We start from the raw sequence: 19,386 nt of genomic DNA, 5'->3' as shown, positions 1-19,386 counted from the left end.
TTAAAAGTCAAATGGCTGTTGTTGAATTCAATATATTGAAATCAAATATTGCCTACCCCTATTGCCTATTATAGTTATCATATTTTCACTACCCATTATTGTGGAGTCTCTCCCTGTACTTGGTCGCAGAGAAGAATGTTCCTGGTTTGAGAAAAAATTAAACCAGGTGAAACTAAACTTTTCCACTTGAGGAGTTCTGGATAGAGTACATTGCCAGGCGAAAATCTTGCAAAACTTATATTTATTTTTTACAATATTGTTATAATTACTGCTCTAAGTGGGTTGCTTTGTGTTTTTCTACAACAAAAGATAACAATAAAATGCTCCGATATTCATATGTTTATTTTGCATATGTAGAAAACTAACATTTCTTTAATTCTTGTAAGGCTAAACATTTCTCATTGTCTGTTATCCAACTGTGAAAGACCTCCAATTTATTATCCTGAACAGAAGAGGCAAAGACAAGATAAACAAAAATGTTTTTGTTACCCTGTGGTGTGCTGAAATATCATTTCTGTCTGCCCTGGCATTAGAAAAGTATGCTCAGAAACTTAAAGGAAAACATTGAGACATTTTCTCAACATGAAGTCTCTGCAATCTGCAATTACAAACAACACCCTGCAGTTCGGCAAAATAAGTCTCGTTTCTGCAGTAATTATAAGAAAAGAATCACAAAGCTGCAAGTGTGAGGCAGTGTAAAAGTCTTAGTCACGCTTCCTCATACATTATGCACCATTCACCAGCAAGAATGAATTACTCATGTTGTTAAAAGCAGGTTAGCATCTCCTGATCCCTGATCTGAGCCGAACAGCTGAACAGATGCATCGGTATTAATTACTGCTCATTGGGTGTTTAGAGCTCTTCCTCCTCCCACCTGTTGTTTCTCAGACCCTCGCCTCACACATTTTTGCAAGACCACCAGCTTTAACCGGCCTGTCATTAACACTCCATACCCCCCTTCCCCCAATCAAGCTCCCTTGTCTAATTGGGTCACTATCTACCCCACAGTCAGCACAACCTCACACCGAGTAGAAGAGGACAGTGGGACCACCACTGTTCTGTCTTAACATATGTCCTGGATGGCTGCAGGCACAGAGATTAGAACAAAACAGGCACTTATTAATGTCGTCGGTCACTGCGTGCCTGCAGGTGAATCATCCCCATTTCCATATCAGTGTGCTATAATATGCAGCAAGAAAAAAAGCTAAATTTAATCATCAACAATTCAAACGAGGCAATATGACAGGATCCATATTATATCTGCTTCCAGAGCTGCACAGGCTTGTGGCTCCGGATATATATTATATCTGCAGAGCGTGGCTTTATTTTAGGACACAGCTGCTGATGGGGTCAGTCAGCCATTAGACTACACACAAACACACACAGAGACACATTCACTATTTGGTAAGTAAAACCTCAGCATGGTGGGAGATAAGAACAGGCTCAAATTGGTGTTTTGTGTTTTTAACGTGGACAATTCGACCTTGCTAATCTGTTTTGCTCCGTCGCCTAATCAACTCACTGACTAATCCATTCCCTCATGCCAAGAAGGGCTGCAGTTCAGCCCGAGGACGAGCCACACTGGCACAATTAGCAGGAAGGAAAGACAATGGCACGTGCCCCAGCTCTTTCTCCAAGATATGAGAAGGCTCACACTGCTCAGCAGCAGACATAAATTCAACAACAGAGGCTAAGATACATGTGCTTTATCATAATTTGAGACACTGGAGATGTGCTCCTCTCCAACTTATCACATATTTGTCAATATTTAGGCCAAATTACCCAATATAATTGATTGGTTAAGGCTTAGTAAGGCTTTAATTATAAAAATCACTGCACTTTCCAATTTAAGTTAGACCAAGTGTTGAAACCTGCTTGTTCAGCACAGATAGTCATCTTGTTTAGAGTACCATAAAGCCTTCTTTTTCTCCTGAACAAATCACAGCAGAGATGCAATGCAGACCCCTTTTTGAGCCTTAAAATCTTATAATGGAACGTGCTGGATCTGAAATTTCAAAAATATATCAGCGATGAAGCAAAACTCTGTAACTTCTAGACCTTTATTTTCTAGTGTTTAGCGCCTGAAAGCTACTGGCATGGCTGCACTTCTGCAAAATCAGTGCCGTGTTTTTAGAATCTGAAAGCAGAGAACTTTGGACCAGCAGACTAAAGGGCCGGTTACCCTCCCGCAGCAGTGTGTCGCAGTGAGCTTGTCGCAGATATTTTTGATTTATGTCCAATATTGAAGCGTGGTCTGCGAAATGTTTATCCATGCCACAACCCAAGAGGGACAATCATGAGCTAGCTGTGGGTCTAGATATGGCCGAGACGGTGAGGAAGTGGGGGCAAGTTTGTGCGACAATGGAGGGACATGCGGGTGAATTAGAGAGGGGATCCAGGAGGAAAAAGGGTCCCAGCACACCTAGCTATTCTAGCTGGTTCATCTTCACAAGTCGTTTTCCACAATGACGGTCATACATAAGTTACCATACAGGAAATACGCATAGTGTAGAGTGGATGTAGATTTGCAGTCACATACAATTTTGGAGAGGTGCAGCAGAGTGTCTGATGCAGGGGCGGAGGAACATTTGCGCTCACTGCAACACACACGCAGATGACCTGGTTTCTGAGTATAAATCAGCCTTAAAGGAATAGTACAGCCAAAACATGATTAGCCTTCATTTTCTACTCACCCCCATGCTGAACAACACTCTGGAGTACTTTTTTGATATCTCAAATGCATCTGGAGATCTGGGAGGCTTCTTGCTGTCTGCTGACATTCAAATAATGGAGGTCTATGGTGCCCGAGGCAGAAAGGTCCATAAAAGTCCACAAAAAACATGTCAATATTCCTCCATACTGCTCGTCCAATGTATTCCAAGTGTCCTGAGTGGGTAGCATCCAGAATTTACTCGAAACGAAGTCATTTAGAATGTTTTTAGAGCATAAACAGTAGTGTATAGGATTTCCTGAAAGCGCGCACATGCGCGCTCACAACGCTACGGAAGCCGGCAGACCAAGCCAGATGAAAGTGCGCATTCAGCGTCTGCTCTGCCAATAATGCAAGCGTAGAAGAAGAAATGTGCTGTTTACCTGTGCAAAGAAAGAAACAACGAAAGAAAAATGTCTGAGGACTTCAGTGTTGAGGAAGAGCATGAGTTCTTTGTCGAGCTGAATGCGCTGGTTTGGTCTGCCGGCTAATCATGTTTTGGGTGTACTATTCCTTTAAGAAGTTAGGAAGTACCTTATGAAGACAATGCCACATTCATCACTCCAAATTAAATACAAAATCAGGAAACCAATATGTCTGACCAAGTATAATTGTATCTGTTTTTGCCGCAGTCTGGCTGACATGACTCATTCAGTGAAGGATCTGAGACAAACTTAATACTATAAGATATTCTGACGGCATTTTAGCGAAAGGATTTCTATCAAAGCATATTTAATGTGCACAAATAAGGAATAGTTGTATTAACCATACATGTAAACAGAGTTTTATGGGGCCCCCAGGAACTTGGGGCCCGAGGAAACTGCCTAATATTGCCTAATGGTAAACGCCCTGGTCACGCCCACCACCTAGAGTGTAGTGGTGCACATTCTGCATGACCACAGCAGGACCATGGCAGCAGCAGTAGGGGTGAAAGAAATCAAGAATGGTCCAGTACTGCGGGCTCAACTTTGACAAACTCTGCTCTTCCAGCTGTGTTTGTGCGTCTTTGCGCATGTATAGCTCCGAGTCCGCGTGCTCCACACTGATGGTTTGCTCTCAGCAGCAGGGCTCTTCCTGCCGCCCCTACCTACAGTAATAAACTATATGTCGCTGATCATCCTCTGCCAAGTGTAAAAAATATTTTTTTCTTACTATTAAGATTTTATTTTTTCCAGCTAATAAGAGGTGATGCTAAACCTTCTTTAATTTCCACCACAAAGAATCTCTAAATTATATGCAAAGCAAATATTTACGTAATTGCTGACCGTTTATTTTTAGATTAGGACTCAGATGAAAAGGTTCATAGATCTTTGTATATTTCTCCCTCATAGTTCTTGTTTCCTCCATCCATCCATCCATTATCTTACATGCTTATCCCAATTGGGGTTGCGAGGGGTGATGGTGCCTATCTCCAGCTGTCAATGGGCGAGAGGCGGGGTACACCCTGGACAGGGCGCCAGTCCATCGCAGGGCTAGTTCTTGTTTCTATCTATTTAAATATTTCAACATTTTAGTTAACATATTCTTGAAATTTAGGTCCGGCTTGCCATGGCATTATAAGCCCATTATGTAGGTTTTCTGTGTAATTTTTTATATCTGACACCTATGAATTTATATCTAGTTTGACCCCTGAGCAGTGGTAAAAAAAACTGGCAAATTGAAGAAATAAAGCAAAAATTGCCAAAGTAGAAAGAAAAATGTTTTTGTTCTTTGCTTTTTTGCAGTAATGAAGATTTTATTGATCTGTTTGTTATACATAATTCATAGTAGGTCAGGAAATGTTTGCTTTTGGATGGAAACCTTATGTGTCTAAAATCTTTCCTTGAAACTTTAGTCAGTTTGTCTGTCTGCTATTTTAACCAATATGATGTGTCCAACTAGATGTGAATTTTCACAACTTTTGTGAGACATTTTTTTTATAAAGTAGGGCATTCATTCATTAAAAAATAAATAAAAAATATATATATATATCTGCAAAATCACTTATATTCAACAACAAAAAATACTTAGTAAAGCAAATTGTGCAAAATAGCAATAAAAAAAATAAATATCCTCTCAGATTTATAGTCCCCACACTTTAGATATATTAGAATTACAGCCAAACCCATTTACACAGTAACAGATGAAAATCTTTAGATAAATTAAACATTACAGATACATAACTGACTCAACAACCATTTAAAAAACAATTTTCATTACTTTCAGACAGAACTTTTCACATACTTGCATTATATTAAACTGCACTTCCAAACCACTGTTTGGAGCCAAGTACCTTTTTCCTCTGATCACTAAGCAGCCAGCTTACTTAGTCTCACAATGAATCACGGGATATCCAAGGCTACGTAGGATACACCGGGCCCGTCCTTCAAATCGGGCAAAGAGAAGGATAGATTTGTCGGCTGCATAACAAGGAGTCTTGGAATCTGAACAGACCTCGGCGCCCCGCTAAGATGTAATCGGTGTTCGAATCTGGCCTTCGGAGAACGCAGCCCCTGAATTCAAAATCAGCCTAAATCTAAGATGCCTTTCAAAAACAACACTGGCACAGAGCATCCATATGTGCCAAACTCTGTATTTTGACCCCAAAAATGTCTCAAATTCAGCTAATATTTGGTTCAGAATTCTTGCAGCGTAGCTTTGAGCAAACATCTATATGCTAAACAGAAAACCAGGTAGCCATGTTAACCATACTTATTGCTAATATAACATTCTAAAAGCATCTTGAACGCTACTCTTAAAAAATATTTTCTTTGTTCAAAAAAATGTAAAGAAGTATTTGGGGCTACCATCTAGGTGTGATTTTTGTCTCTGCTTCTAACATAAAATTGCAAAGAGCATTATGATTAGAGAAAATATTCTGAATGCTGTCAGTTAAGTATTTAAGGGGAATTCTAAATCGGCTTAACTTTGTATCAGTACTTTATATGTTATATCTACGTTGTTTAAGTTATATGTAATTGGTTAAATAACCTGGATAAACACATATGCAAGTAAATCACAGGAGGCAACTAAGAAAAGCAGGGAAATGCAGAAAATCTTGATATGGATTCTATAATTACCATAAACTTAATGCATTTATGTATTAAAAATGAGCCCGAATTTCACAAAATGATATTTCTGAGTGGTTTATATATATTTAACTAATAAAATGTTGATGAAATAAAAAGAAAACTTTAATGTTTTTGTAATATATTTTAGGAATTTCTTCAAAGAGTACATGTAGATGCTCAAGGCTGCAGGCAGTATCAGTATCAGACTGTTCAACAGCAGATTGAAAGAAGCTTTTGTCTGAAGACACTGTTGTTCAACAGCTGCTACCCCAATAAATGACAACAGAAGAGATCACACTCTCTACAAACTGTATATAATATAGTTACTTATACAGCAAAATTATCTCCCATTGTCTATATATTTTTACTACATATTTTTAAAAATATTTTATAACCAGTAGACTTACCGTATACAACTCAGAAACATAGTTTCTAGTTTTACCTGCAACTTCCAGCGTTGCGTTCCTACTGATGGCTTCTCCCAGGTGATTCCGGGCTACACAGGTGTAGATGCCCTCATCCGGTTTGCTCCTGCGTCCGTGTACAATTCGCAGGAAGAAGAGGGAGCCGCTGGGCAGGAGCATTCGGTGGGAGCGGGGATCATCCCTGTCGGTCTCCACGCGTTCCCCGTCCTTGTACCACTCTATGGTGGGAGTGGGTCGGCCCTCTGCCTTGCAATTGAGGGTGGCAGGCTCCCCCTTAGAGACAATCAAATCTGAGGGGTCCTCCACAATCCGAGGGGGACTGTCTTCAAATCGTGTTCGGGACCCTGGGAGAAGAGGCGAGGATAAATGTAAATAGTCTAGAGTTCAACATGCCTTTTCTCTCCATTCACAGAATAGTAAAAGGAAAAATAACGCATGATTTTAAGATTGTCTATTAAAATCAGAAAACAGACATATGAACTTTTATTCAGTCCCCTTTTCTCTGATACCCCAAAATAAAATCTATAGCATCAAACTGGTCAACTGATAAATACATAATATGTAGCAGGAAAAAACAAACCTATGCATGGTCCTAAACACACTGATGTGTGATCAAACACAGTGATGGCTGCATAATGAATAAGCATACCAATTCTATTGGGATTTGTTATTGGCTAAGCTGTGTGACTAGATTCCTGCAGGTGTGGAGATGATAGCTGGTGTAAAGCTGGGAATTCATAGCATTCAATAGGAGAAGGAAGTGAAAATAAGTAAAACAGGCAGAGGAAAATAGATAAGTCCTGCATCAGATTCCCTGGAGATCCATTACTATTTTTGCTTGGCTTTGAGCAAAAGGCACAGTGCTACAAGACCTGAGGTAAGCTCTTAGAGCAAGACCAAATGTCTCCAACATTGTGTTACAGTCAGAAAATGAATAATTCAAAATGCAGTTGCTTTTAGGTCGCTTCTGAGCAGATGGTCTTTCACTCTCTCTCTCTCTTTCCCACTCTCTCACTTTTTCTTTTTGAAAAATTAAGAAAAAAATGGTCACTGTAAAAGTGATTTATTAAGCTGCTCTGTCTGTGGCATTAAAGTCAGCGCATGATCCAGACTGCACGAAAATCCCCCATTATCATTGGCAGAGGAGCAGTGGGGAGTAACCTAATGACACACATGCTGCCATTAAAATATACTTTAACTGGAGGCACCGGGATAAACACACACTTTCGCTTTAAGCAGATTTAAACCGTTTTTAAAGGCCTGATTTGATCCAGGCAGGCCGGCAGACACCACCAAGGCAGAAACCTGAGGTAAACATCTAAAGTGCGATCTAAGTGCTCGCAGCTGACACTCCTGGGTCACAAAGCAAGACAGCTTGAAACAGCAGTACAGGCCGCAGATGAATACTAATCGAGCCATTAAAATGTGCAATAGCACCTTCAGGGCATTATGGTAGAAAAACACACCGTGTTTAACAGAAGCAGACAAGTCTAAATCTGGAGACTGAGAGTTTATACTCTAAGATCTCATGTGATTCTTGCATAGTTTATAGTTAAAGCAGCTTTATTGGGTACATTGTATATCATCATATTTACTGCTTGACGGCAAAACAGAAGGTCCCTACAGCTCAGTGATGTTGTAAAACCCAAAGGATTTTGAATTCCTCTAGAAGAGAGTTTCTCATCATTTAGTAGCCATCCATTAGTCATTGCGTATTTTATTCAATTTCTGTATTTTTGTACAGATTTGAAAAGAATTCTAAAGCTTTAAGCCATAAAGGGAATATTTTCTAAGGGCATTCATATATATGTGTCCTCCATTAAATTACTCACTGTTGTTTGAAGGGTAAGAATCAAAGTTGTCCACACACATGCAAAAAAGCCACATTTTCTCCATGCAGGACATGCGTGTCACTACAATTTCTATGGGATTGAATCCATGGAGCTCTGCAAGCTAGACTGCTGCATATAGAGCATGGTGGAATGGGAGGAAATATGAAAAATTCATACAGCTTTTATAGACCTTCCAAACGTAACCGGAGTAAATGGGTCACACTCACTTTTTTGAAGAGTAATGTAGTGGGATACAATACACAGCGGCCAATTCATTTCAGAAGTCACATTTGGAAGTGTTTGAGCTGGAAACACCATATTTCCCTGAAAACACTTTTCAAATTGTAAAACACAGATTCGATGTATTGGATTTTCATTGACAAAGTTATCTTATTACTTTTCACATAAAACCTTAACTTGTCCAATCATAGTGACTTTTCATAACTGGGAGCGATTTTTATTGCAGGAACGAGCAGCAGGAAGCTGATATAGCCGTACAGTACATGATGCTTATTGGCTGAGGAGCTGCAATGTGGACAGGTGTGTAGCTTGCTTTGAGTACATACCGAGAGGAGAGATGATGGCGCAGAGCCTCCAATAGGAGTGTTGCTTTAGAAACTCAGAAGCTAAATGTTTCTGGGATTTTTCATTATGTGCAGGAATAATGGCTTTACATACGTGATTAGAATCATCTCTAATCCAAAGAAGCTCCTCAGATCATCTCAACACTGACTGACAGCTGGTTGCCTACGTGTTGCTCTTTACTGCATGTCTTATTCACTTTTTTCTGGAAGAGTTGCAGTTTTGTTTAATTTCATTGTCAAACTGTTTTCTAGCCAGTTAAGGTTCGTCAATGAGTAAAATATAGAGCTTTGAAACATATAATAAATATGCTTTATTGTCTTTTGTTATAAACAAGAAACTTAATCCTGTCAACATAAATACAAATGTGTTTGTAAACACAAGTTTACAAAGCTTCCAATTACAGAAAATAATAAATTCACACTAGTAATTAAATTAACACAAAACTGAAAAACTGCAGGAAAGTAATTAAGTTATATACAATTAATCTACAATAACAAGGTGCTGGATTACAATGCCGCTTATTTACATGCTTTCATTTCCATCATATTACATCAAAGTAATGTCTGATGTATTATATCAATGCTGTTGTGAGTGTGTATTTGCGTTTGTGAGGGAAATAAAAAGCCCGGAGTTTGGCTTGTTTGCTGCCGGTCATCTGGTAGGGCAGTGCATACTAGCATGTGAGGATCAGGTAATGTGCTTTCGCCTCTGTTGTTGTTGTTAAGATTTTATTATACTAAAGCTTCAAAAACAAAGTAATTTGTGACTAAAAGCACTTAATGAAAATGAATGGCTGTGTTGATTGTGGGTCCAGCAACTTTCTATTACTGGGCTGGGTTTAAGAAAAAGGTCCGATCTCAGTTCTGAGCTCTAGGGGTGCAGGTGGATACAGGTTCCTGTACAGGACTTTTGTACTGACCATAACAGAGCTGGACCACTCACTTTGACTGCCCTGAATGTAGAGAATAGTCTAGGATGTAGTTATAAAATGTTTCTTGCTCAGTTGTCCTCAGATGAACACCACACACAGTAGGATATCAGGCCAAGGCACACCAACATGTTTAATTTCCCCCAATTTGCAAAAGGACCCAACTGCTAGGACTAATCTTTATCCTTCATAAAAAAAAAAAACTAGCTTTTAATCCTTAAAATGCCTAGACCGTTCATTATAATAAACATCTATTCTTCTCTAATAATTATAGCTTTCCCTACCCATAGTATATCAATTCTCAGGTTTTATTTAATCTCTCTCAGGAGTCAAATTAGTTGAAGCAGGCATCCATTTTATCAGGATAACAGTAATTACCTTCATTGTGTAAGTCACAAGGTTAGAAGAAAAGAATAGGAAATTCCAGGGCAGTCTATATAGACACAATAGCCTGTATAGATAATAAAAATACAGTTACCAATCTCAAAGGCCAGGTTTAATAAAGTGGAACACATGTCTATAATCATGAGAGAAAGAGCAAGCAGCACACGTACAACGTAGGGACTGGACACCCAATAATGACACACCCTATCTGAGAGACACCACTTGGTATGACACATAGCTTAGTGATATCGCTAAGGTATACAACCCACTGGAAATGTTATTCATGACTCATTCTTTATTCTTATGACGTCAGTGAGGACTTCTGGACAATGAGCGCAGCGAACCATGTGCCATTTCTATGCTAGACTTATATTAAATCACTTTAAAGTTTAAGCCATGTTTGAGAGCTTTTAACTATGAAGAATAGTGTTAATTAAAGTATTATGTAAAGAGTGATTGTTTACTGTAAAATAATCAAGAATAAGCCCTGTTGATTAAAGAAAACATGCTCTCATAGGACAATAGACTTTCCTACAGGATGCTCTTCTCAATCACTCTAATCACACCACACATGGCTGGATAATTTCCCAATATTCGTCTTATATTCCCATGTGATCCCCCTCCATATAATTTCCAGTGTATTCAGCTTTGTAAAGAAATGACTAATAATGACTCAGTATGTTTTGATGATGCACAGGGTAAACGTCATGACTAAATGCTCTGTCATGACTTAGAGTGGATATCAGTATTGATCAGATTCCCTTTTAGGAGTTAATAAATACTTACACTCCAAACAAGATGAGTAGTGGTGAGATTGGTGAGTGGTGAGACAAAAATACATGTTGCTAGGAGATACGTTTGCCTCAATACAGAAATGTTTTGGACCAATGAAATGCAGGAATAACGTTTCGACCACAGGAGGAAGGCTGAATAAAGCAAACATGGCTGCAGTGGTTTCTGCTGGAATACTCTCAATTTCTTTTTGAAAAACAAGCAAAACGTTTTTTAGTGGATGGGAAGATGGTCGCTCTTTAACCCGACAGGATTTAAAAAAAAAAAAAAATTAAGCTGCTACTGCTGCTGTGATTGGCTAAAAACCCGAAATGGGAGGCAGGTACCCAATCAGCTTGAAGGATTGCACTGAATGCTCCTCCCTTTTGCGAACACTTTCCTCAGGAGCCTTCCCAGGACGATACCACATAGTTCAATTTGAATTCTACACGGTATAAATCTGGCTTTTGCCAGGTTATAAGAATTACATTTGGCACATGTTTGGCAGCTTTTGAAAGCACCTTTTAGAAAATATTGTGAAACAAATGTGCTTCCGATAATTTAGGTCTGCTATGGCAAAGTTATATTCAGGAGCGAGTTACACAGAATTTGAAACATCAAAATTATCATAACGTGTTTTGCACTGTTTATTTAAGGTTCAAAGAACTTTTTTTTTTTTTTTTTTTTGATAACAAAAAATCTGTCACAGTATCATACAAAGTTGCAATAGTAATTCAGATGGAAAAAAAAATCTATTTTCATAACTCTTGCAGCACGTTTGCATAGATAACAAAAGTAAACATTTGGTGCTTAATAGGCTAGGATGCTAGGATGAACAATTACTTTAAAATGTCTAATGTTGATTGTGTGAAGAACCAGACTTCAGCCGTTACAGCAGAACATACATGAATTGGACAAACTGAAATATTCATTCTGGTTTTCTAGACCTTCATAGTGTAACTGGGGTGAATCTGCTGCTACCTTCAGAAACCCCTTAATATGTAAAACAAAATCAGTGTAACAAAGAACTAGCATGGTAAACACCCTAAATACACTATCAAGCTGTTAAAGAAAGACATTAACAACTATTCTAGATAGGAAAAATGAGATTCCCATTTTTTCCTGCTGGATTTACCCCAGTTGAGGCTAAGAGTTTACAGTTTAAACATATTTAAAACTGAACAGTTAATCTAACATACAGAACTGTGTGTCACCACACAATGTGATAACGGAAGGTATAGCAATGTTTGCAAACACTAGAAAAATGATTCATGTATTATATGCATGCCACTTCAATTTGTAAAATGTTTAACCAATGGAACACTGCATGCTAGACTGCAGCAGACAGGGCACACTGGAGAGCAATGCAATGAAATATTCATGTCGCTTTTTTAGACCTTCTAAATGTAAGTGGAGCAAATGGGTCATATTAGACTAATACAAAGAGTCGTTTCACAGTAACTGTGACACTCAGAAAAATGTACTTGCTACATATTTGGGGAAAAAATGTTTTTTAGGTCACTATGAATCATGAGACGAACACAGTTTGGCTGCCATGTCAAAGTCAATGACAGGGGAGCTCAGGGACACTCCCAAAGGCTCAGTTTTAAATCTTATAACTTCATGCCAAGTCTGAGAGGTCATTTTCTTCCACAGACATTCTACAAAGTCATGCAGCACTTTCTTGGCCTCAGCTCTCTTCTTAGTCATTGCACATAAAAGTGGTATTTGATGCAATAAAACAAAAACAAAAAACATCAGATGAAGTAAAACAGGAAGAAACTGCATGAATATAAAAATATTTTATTTGTTTACTGTTTAAAATCATGGCAAATTTTCAGATGCAAGGCTTACAAAGACTTTCATAGGTGGTGCACATTATTTTACTAATTTAGCTGAAAGGGATTTTTACAACTTAGCTTTCACAGTGAATGAGAGAGGACTAGAGCTCCCTATCAGTATATTATATATAAACTGCTTTGGTTTGGGGTCATACATCCCATGGTGTTTCGTAAAGCTAAGCAAAAATACATCTTATAATTATAATTAGGTGATTAAATAGACTATGATTAACTGTTTAGCCGAACAACTTTTTAAAAATGTTGTCTACACAGTTTTCACTGCAGCCTTGCAAACATGAGCTTAGTGCTTAGTTAGCAGGTACAGGACATTAGTTTATTTAAGATTGTAGGTACATGTGTGGATTCAAATATACATTTAGAAACAACTGAACAATGGTATAGTTCAGGATTTTTGTGAATTTTTGAAAAGACCCATCCTCTCCTCTTAAAAAAAAAAAGCATATGCACCCTGTACCCGTTCCTGAGAGGGAACCCTTATTAAACGCGTATGAGAGCATGCAAGAGCCAATTTCTGTTTAAAAGTTGCTGTTTGCATCGCTCATACAAGCTTACTTTCCAAAAGAAGTTTAACATTTTTTACTATGTCAGACTCACTACAGGTAAGTAAAAATGGGGACGAGCACGTAGGACGACATAAACATATCACCAGAATGATTACTAATTAGGAGGGCCACTTATTTTGATGATCAACACAAAAAATAACGTCCTCCACTATACCTTAAAGCTATGCGTATTACATAAAATGCAATTTACACTAAACATGTATCAGTTAACATGATAGTTGACTAAATGCATGGTTCAAATCAGAGAATTTACTTTACTTGGATTTGTTACATATTAGAAATTAACCAAATGTTGACAATCCTAAACTTTTTCTTTATGTTCAGCTAGTTTATTTTGCAAACTGAGCAAATAGGCTTAAACCCAGGATCCATAAAGTTGGAACTTTGGCTAATATTCAACATAACACAATTTTACAACTGAACACTGGCACAAAGCAATACATAAACCTTGCAAGCAGAGCACACCCATTGATGATCTTTGGGTGACAAAGTGGTCGAATCTCTCTCAATCTTTTTATCAGAGACAAAGGAAATAGGGGTAGAGAGAGGACGATTCTGTGGGTGGGCAGGCCGCCCTGAGGTGTACCAGTTTGAGCCGTTGTCTCAGAGATTCTGTATGTCTAACGCCCCGTCCACACGAAGTCAAACCCTGGCCTAAACGCACACATTTTTCACCAAACCAGCCTCTCATCCATACGAAGCCGGCGTTTCGGGGGTCTGTAAACAATGTTTTTTTTATCAAGCCTTCAGAGTGGGAAGATTTTGAAACGCCGTTTTCGCGTTTCCATCTTTAAGCTCTAACCGCATTTTTTTTCTTACACGCATGCGTCATAGCGTCTCCTCTAAACACGCATGCGTGACACAGTATCACAACAACATTGGCGCCGTACAGTGTTGAATGGTTGCTGCTCATGCTACTCACCCTGCTGTCGGAGTTACAACAGAATCTTCTTCTTCTGTAATATCTCCAGGAAGAACAGAGCAATATAGACGACATAGTTCATCACCTCAATTTGACTGAACCACGAAAATGGACCCGCAGGGCCATTTTCCGGTTTTCCGGTTTGGTTGTTGTATAAATATTACTGCGCATGCCCAACATTTCGTTGCCTGTTTTCGCCTATTTTTGCTTTGGCACCATAGCGCCACTTACAGGCCTGGCATACATTTTGCAGCGTTTTCATGCATTCGTGTGGTCGATCACATTTATTTTACGTCTCCGTCTTTACGACAAACGTTCTGGAAAATATTAGCGTTTCGTGTTCGTTTTGACTTCGTGTGGATGGGGCCTTAAATGCCTCATACAGGGGTTCTCATGGGTAGTGTCAAAACTATCAGACCCAAACACTCCTGATAAACCAAAATGTATGTCTTTTAATCCAATAACACAGATTGAATGACAAATAATTATTCTGGAATAGACAGACTCCCTTCTATCAAATTTTTATATTTGGTTTTAATAATTCTTCTCTTGAAACGTATGTTGTTTTATGATTTCTTTTATAGTCATGTGACATAACTAATGTCAAATCATCATACTGCACTAGACAGACAATGCAATTTTAATCTTTGAGGAGCTAAAGAAGACAAAAGCTGTTTGTTAACATACTCTATCAAAGGCGATTTAAACACTTGTCAACTTGGTAGAAAAAAAAATATTCTTCTCATTGTGTAAACTTTAATAAATCAATAAGCATTTACTATTAATTAAGCTGTGATTACTACAGAGGGTAGAATTACAAATATCTTCAGCTGACTAAAAGTGACAAGCAACAACCTTCTTCTGTGACAACTTTGCAATCAGTAAGAGATCCACACCATTTTGAGCTCAGAAGAAGCATATTTTCTTTGTGTGAGGGAATATTTTCACCGTAATATTTGGTTCATGACAGGATGATTATGGTTCTGCACTTGAAAGCACCTTTCATTTAAAAAAAAAGAAACTCTGTCAACCCTGCAAGTGTCACGGGGGAAAATAAATGTCACGGGCAACGATGGAGATCTCTGTGAATGTGTGTTTAGCTGGATCATGAGCACGGCCCATTAGAGCCCATATCGGGGCCCTCAGAGATATCCGAGGGCAAATGGGATTTTGGAGTTTGACTTTGTTTGTGCAAACAAATTTAATCTGTGCATTCTGCTGTGAAATGATTTTTTTAAATTTACTAGAGATGAAGAGACAACAAAGGACATCCATGACGCCAAAAGTGTCACTATAAAAAGCATATAATATCATTTTGACAACATTTTCCTTTCAATTCTTGACAGGTTTTTTACCCTTATATTTTCATATTTATTTCCATGAGTGACATTGAGAAATAAGTTAAAATGTAGGGGGGTGGGGGTATGGGGGGGGGACACGAGGCAGTTGAGAGCAGAGCAGCAAGTTGCCAAAAACAAGTTTGAAGGAATCAAATAAATAATAAATCTAATATGCACAGCTAAACATTCACCCTAAACAATCGTGATGATAGAAAAACTTCAGCCTCATTTTGAGATCAGTGGTGTCATGGTGATCCATCGAGTCAGAGAATGGGGGAAGAAGAAATGTTTTCCGAGAGCTTTAGCTGGAAAATCTAACAAAGCAGTACCCCGTAGAGGGAATTCAAAGTGCTTCATAGTGAGCTTGGTGCCAAAAATTTTATAAGATGGAAGAGAGACCTTGTGAGCAAAGAAACTCGAAACAAGAGAATTCTATCACTGTAATTTCCCCTATTGTTCTGACCGGTATTCTCTTAGTGATGTGCAGAGCTACTTTTCAGTACTTTTCTCCAAGCAGCTGTGTGCTTCCAGTGGTTGGTCAAGTCTCACATCTCTCCACATACTGTAGTCAGTAGGTTTTACTCAGGAATTCTATGAAAAAAGTGCAAATATGCAGCTCCTGCACAGGTGATATTTTTAGTAAATGTCATCATTCCATTAATTTGAGTGCTGCTGATAACTGCCTGCACTTTTTGTTGACATATTACTAATTTCTGTGTATTTTCCTATTGTGCTTTCCTCATGTACCACACTTTAAACTGTTTTGCTACTGAAATCTGCTATATGAATAAACTTGCCTTCCCTTGTCTCTACTACCTGTTTTCATATATGTTCTCCAGTTCCTTTCTGTAGATCTCATGCCCAGCATGGTTGATGGAAAGCATTGGTATTTAGCAATTTTTTGGGTTTTTTATTGGATTTAAGTCTTGGCTATACACTGGTCCTAAAGCCTCTTCTTTGCTCTTTTGGATATGCATTTCTAATAATCATTTCAGAAGATGAATTTAACTTTGTCCTGTACAGGGGTTCTTGAAGAATCTCACCTTCTTTGGCTATAGTCATCTCTAAAGATCAGTGAGCTGTGGTCCAGACCAAACAAATATACAAAGACCAGCATTTTGAGCTGTCTTGGTCTGTTTTCAAATGGACTCTGATACAGTTCACTTCAGATATGAGCTAGTCTCTGACCCAAATATTTAAAGTATACATCTCTTTAGACGTAGCATCAAAATAAGACTGACATAGCATAATAGAGCAGGTAGCATCAAAATCATACGCGTTTCGCTCTCTCTTGCTTAATATGCCTAACATTAGATTTACCTCAGCTTGAAGGACATATTCTCCAGCACAATCACTAAATTAAACAAATAGATCTCGAAACAAACATCCAAAACAGAGGCACCGGATGCAGAATAGTATTGTTCCTCCTTGTTAAGTGCGGTGGTCTGTTCTGCTTTTGTCATTTCAAACCGGTTGGGGCAACGCTTTTCCTACATCTGGCTTTTCATGTTAGATATAGTCCTCTTGCAGAAAGTACAGTTTGAATATAAACCAAACCAATAGAAAAAAATAAAGGCTAATTTTTTCTGGACCACAAAACCTGATGAAATATCTTTTCCAGTGTGAATACACCCTAAACAACACCAACAAAGGGAATATTGGTGTATGTCTTATCACTCTACCATAAAAAGCAGATTAGTTAAATGTGTCATCAATGATTGATCTTGTAAATGATTTTCCTCCTATACAGCAAGACATTAGAACTTTAAATTCTTGGTCACCTCTCTGACATAGGACCTTTATCTCTGATTACTCAGTTAGGTCAGCTGAACAAACCTAGAGGGTCCTTATAATTCCAAACTTCTTCCATTTCTGAATAATGGAGACAGCAGTGGTCTAGGGGTTGTTCAGTGCTGATAGACATGTTTGCACCCTTTCCTAGATTGGTCCCTTTACAAAATGTAGTCTTGAAACTTACCCAAAAATTGCTTTGACGTCATTGATTGGTTTGTACTCTGAAAGGTACTGTCAACTGGGAGATCTTATACCGAAAAAAGGCCTGGACGATATGGTTAAAAATGATATCACAATATATTTACTGATTTTGGTCGATACAATACACTCCGATATTTATATAAACAATATAAAAGCCTCAGGAAAAACTGACAAGAAAGCTAATGACAAAATTCCTTGACGAACTTCTAGACATTTTCATGCCAGGTCTATACATTCTCACCCCCAGCTTGTCAAATATTGATGCTTTCGGTGAAAGTTCCCTGCACATAACATACTGACACAAGGGGGGTACCTATTTCATTATATATTGAGGGTAAATAACCAATTGCGGACATTGTATCACAGAAAACCCACGTGACCTGCAACAATTTCTTTATTATTGGTAGCTTTAGGAGTATATGGTAACATGTATTGTTTAGGGTAAGGGACGGGTGAGTGTTAGTTTTTCTTAATAGTTCTTAGAACATTGGAGCAAGTTTCAGCCACAACCCGTCATACAACCCACACGTCAATAAAAGATGAGAGTGATCCTCCGTCACGTTAGTCACACTACAGGGGCTTTTCCAGGCGTCAATATACTACGGTAATCACTTTAATAAATTAGCAGAACATCTCATTACTAGCTCTATAAATACAGAGTAGAGGTCCTCAATTAATTCTCAAAAATCAACCTGTTTCTCTCTCTTAGTGCCCTAGTCTAGGATTAGGCTCTAGTTTTGACTTATGGTGTTGAGATTTTCATTTAAATGATAGCTTGGTTTATTTTGAACTTCCCATTTTCAGTTAAAACAAAAAGGCAACAACATTATTGTTTGAGCCAAACCATTATCTCAGCAAGGATCAGCTCACTCAAAGCTAAATTAATCAGTTCACATATCCCATAATAATAATTTACATTATTTCACACATCCCTGATGCTAAACTCAGAGACATTTGTGGGGACGACTCCTGCCAGCTGCATACGAGTCAAAACGGGGACATTTGGTCATTTTATCAAGGGCGCTCATTTTCAAGCTAAAACTTAATGCGTTGCAGCTTAGCAGCCGAGCAGCACAGCTTACACCTGCAAAGCACATGCCCCCTGTCTGTGGTGTATGTAATCGCTCACATAGCCAGTGTTCTATGGATCTTTCAATTTGGCTCAAATTGGCTGCACCCAAATATGTTCAAATGTGTTTTCTTCGTTTTTGGATCAAAATGAAACTACTATAAATATTGATACAGAGTTATTGTCCAAAACTAATAGAACATGTTAATAATGATAAAGGAAGGCCACATTTTATTTGATTAAATTGTTGTTTTTTGTTCACATACCCATGTCTGTTTTTACTACTACTTTATGAAGAAATCATCACAAAAAAAAAAACAAAAAAAAACTCAGCATAAGAATAAATGTACTAAGGGCTTCAATGTTAAGACATCCATTTAAACAGAACCTTCTATTTAACTCTCTTAAAGTCCTTGCTAAACTCCTGCAGACAAAAGACGCTTCACTCCATGCTGTACCGTCAGCGAGGACAAGTCCATGAAGAGCTTTTAAACCGTATAACAAGCAGGGGCGAAACAGTCATGATGAGCAATAAGAGTGAATGGCAGACAACCTTGAGCTGCCGAACAAACCAAGGGAGTTTGATCAATGAGAATGTGTCGAGATCTCTACACTCTGAAGGCCATCCAGAGAGAAAAACTAATATATTGGAGTAAAGGCTGCATCTCCACTTCATATACACTTAACTCATCAGCCTTTGTCATCCAAGACAAGTATATAACTGCATATTTGCTACTTTATGTATATGTATCCAAAAGAATACATGTCAACATAGCATTAGGCACAGGGTCAACAATATATATTTGAGTTATCAACCTAAAAAAAATCAGTGCATAGAATAATAACAATAACTACAAAAAGTATAGAAAGGCATTTTATCTACAAACTTCACAATTAGATTGGTGGTGAACCTGGGGGCGCAGTCATGTGTCATCATGGTGAACATCAGG

At 38.3% G+C, this 19,386-nt stretch overlaps 1 protein-coding gene across 1 annotated transcript in view; it reads right to left on the bottom strand.

Moving 5' to 3' along the window:
* LOC107083012 (roundabout homolog 2-like) overlaps positions 1-19,386 on the bottom strand; it is a 114,528-nt gene that overhangs the window by 85,418 nt on the left and 9,724 nt on the right. Inside the window, exon 2 of the mRNA XM_015371944.1 lies at positions 6,203-6,529. Within this exon, the coding sequence (XP_015227430.1) occupies positions 6,203-6,529 (327 nt within the window). The remainder of the gene's footprint in view (positions 1-6,202; positions 6,530-19,386) is intronic.

The sequence above is a fragment of the Cyprinodon variegatus genome, unplaced genomic scaffold (assembly GCF_000732505.1).
Source record: "Cyprinodon variegatus isolate N-32 unplaced genomic scaffold, C_variegatus-1.0 Scaffold4, whole genome shotgun sequence".
Taxonomy (NCBI): domain Eukaryota; kingdom Metazoa; phylum Chordata; class Actinopteri; order Cyprinodontiformes; family Cyprinodontidae; genus Cyprinodon; species Cyprinodon variegatus.
Note: the sequence above shows the minus strand (reverse complement) of the source record. Positions and strands in the feature narration are given on the sequence as shown.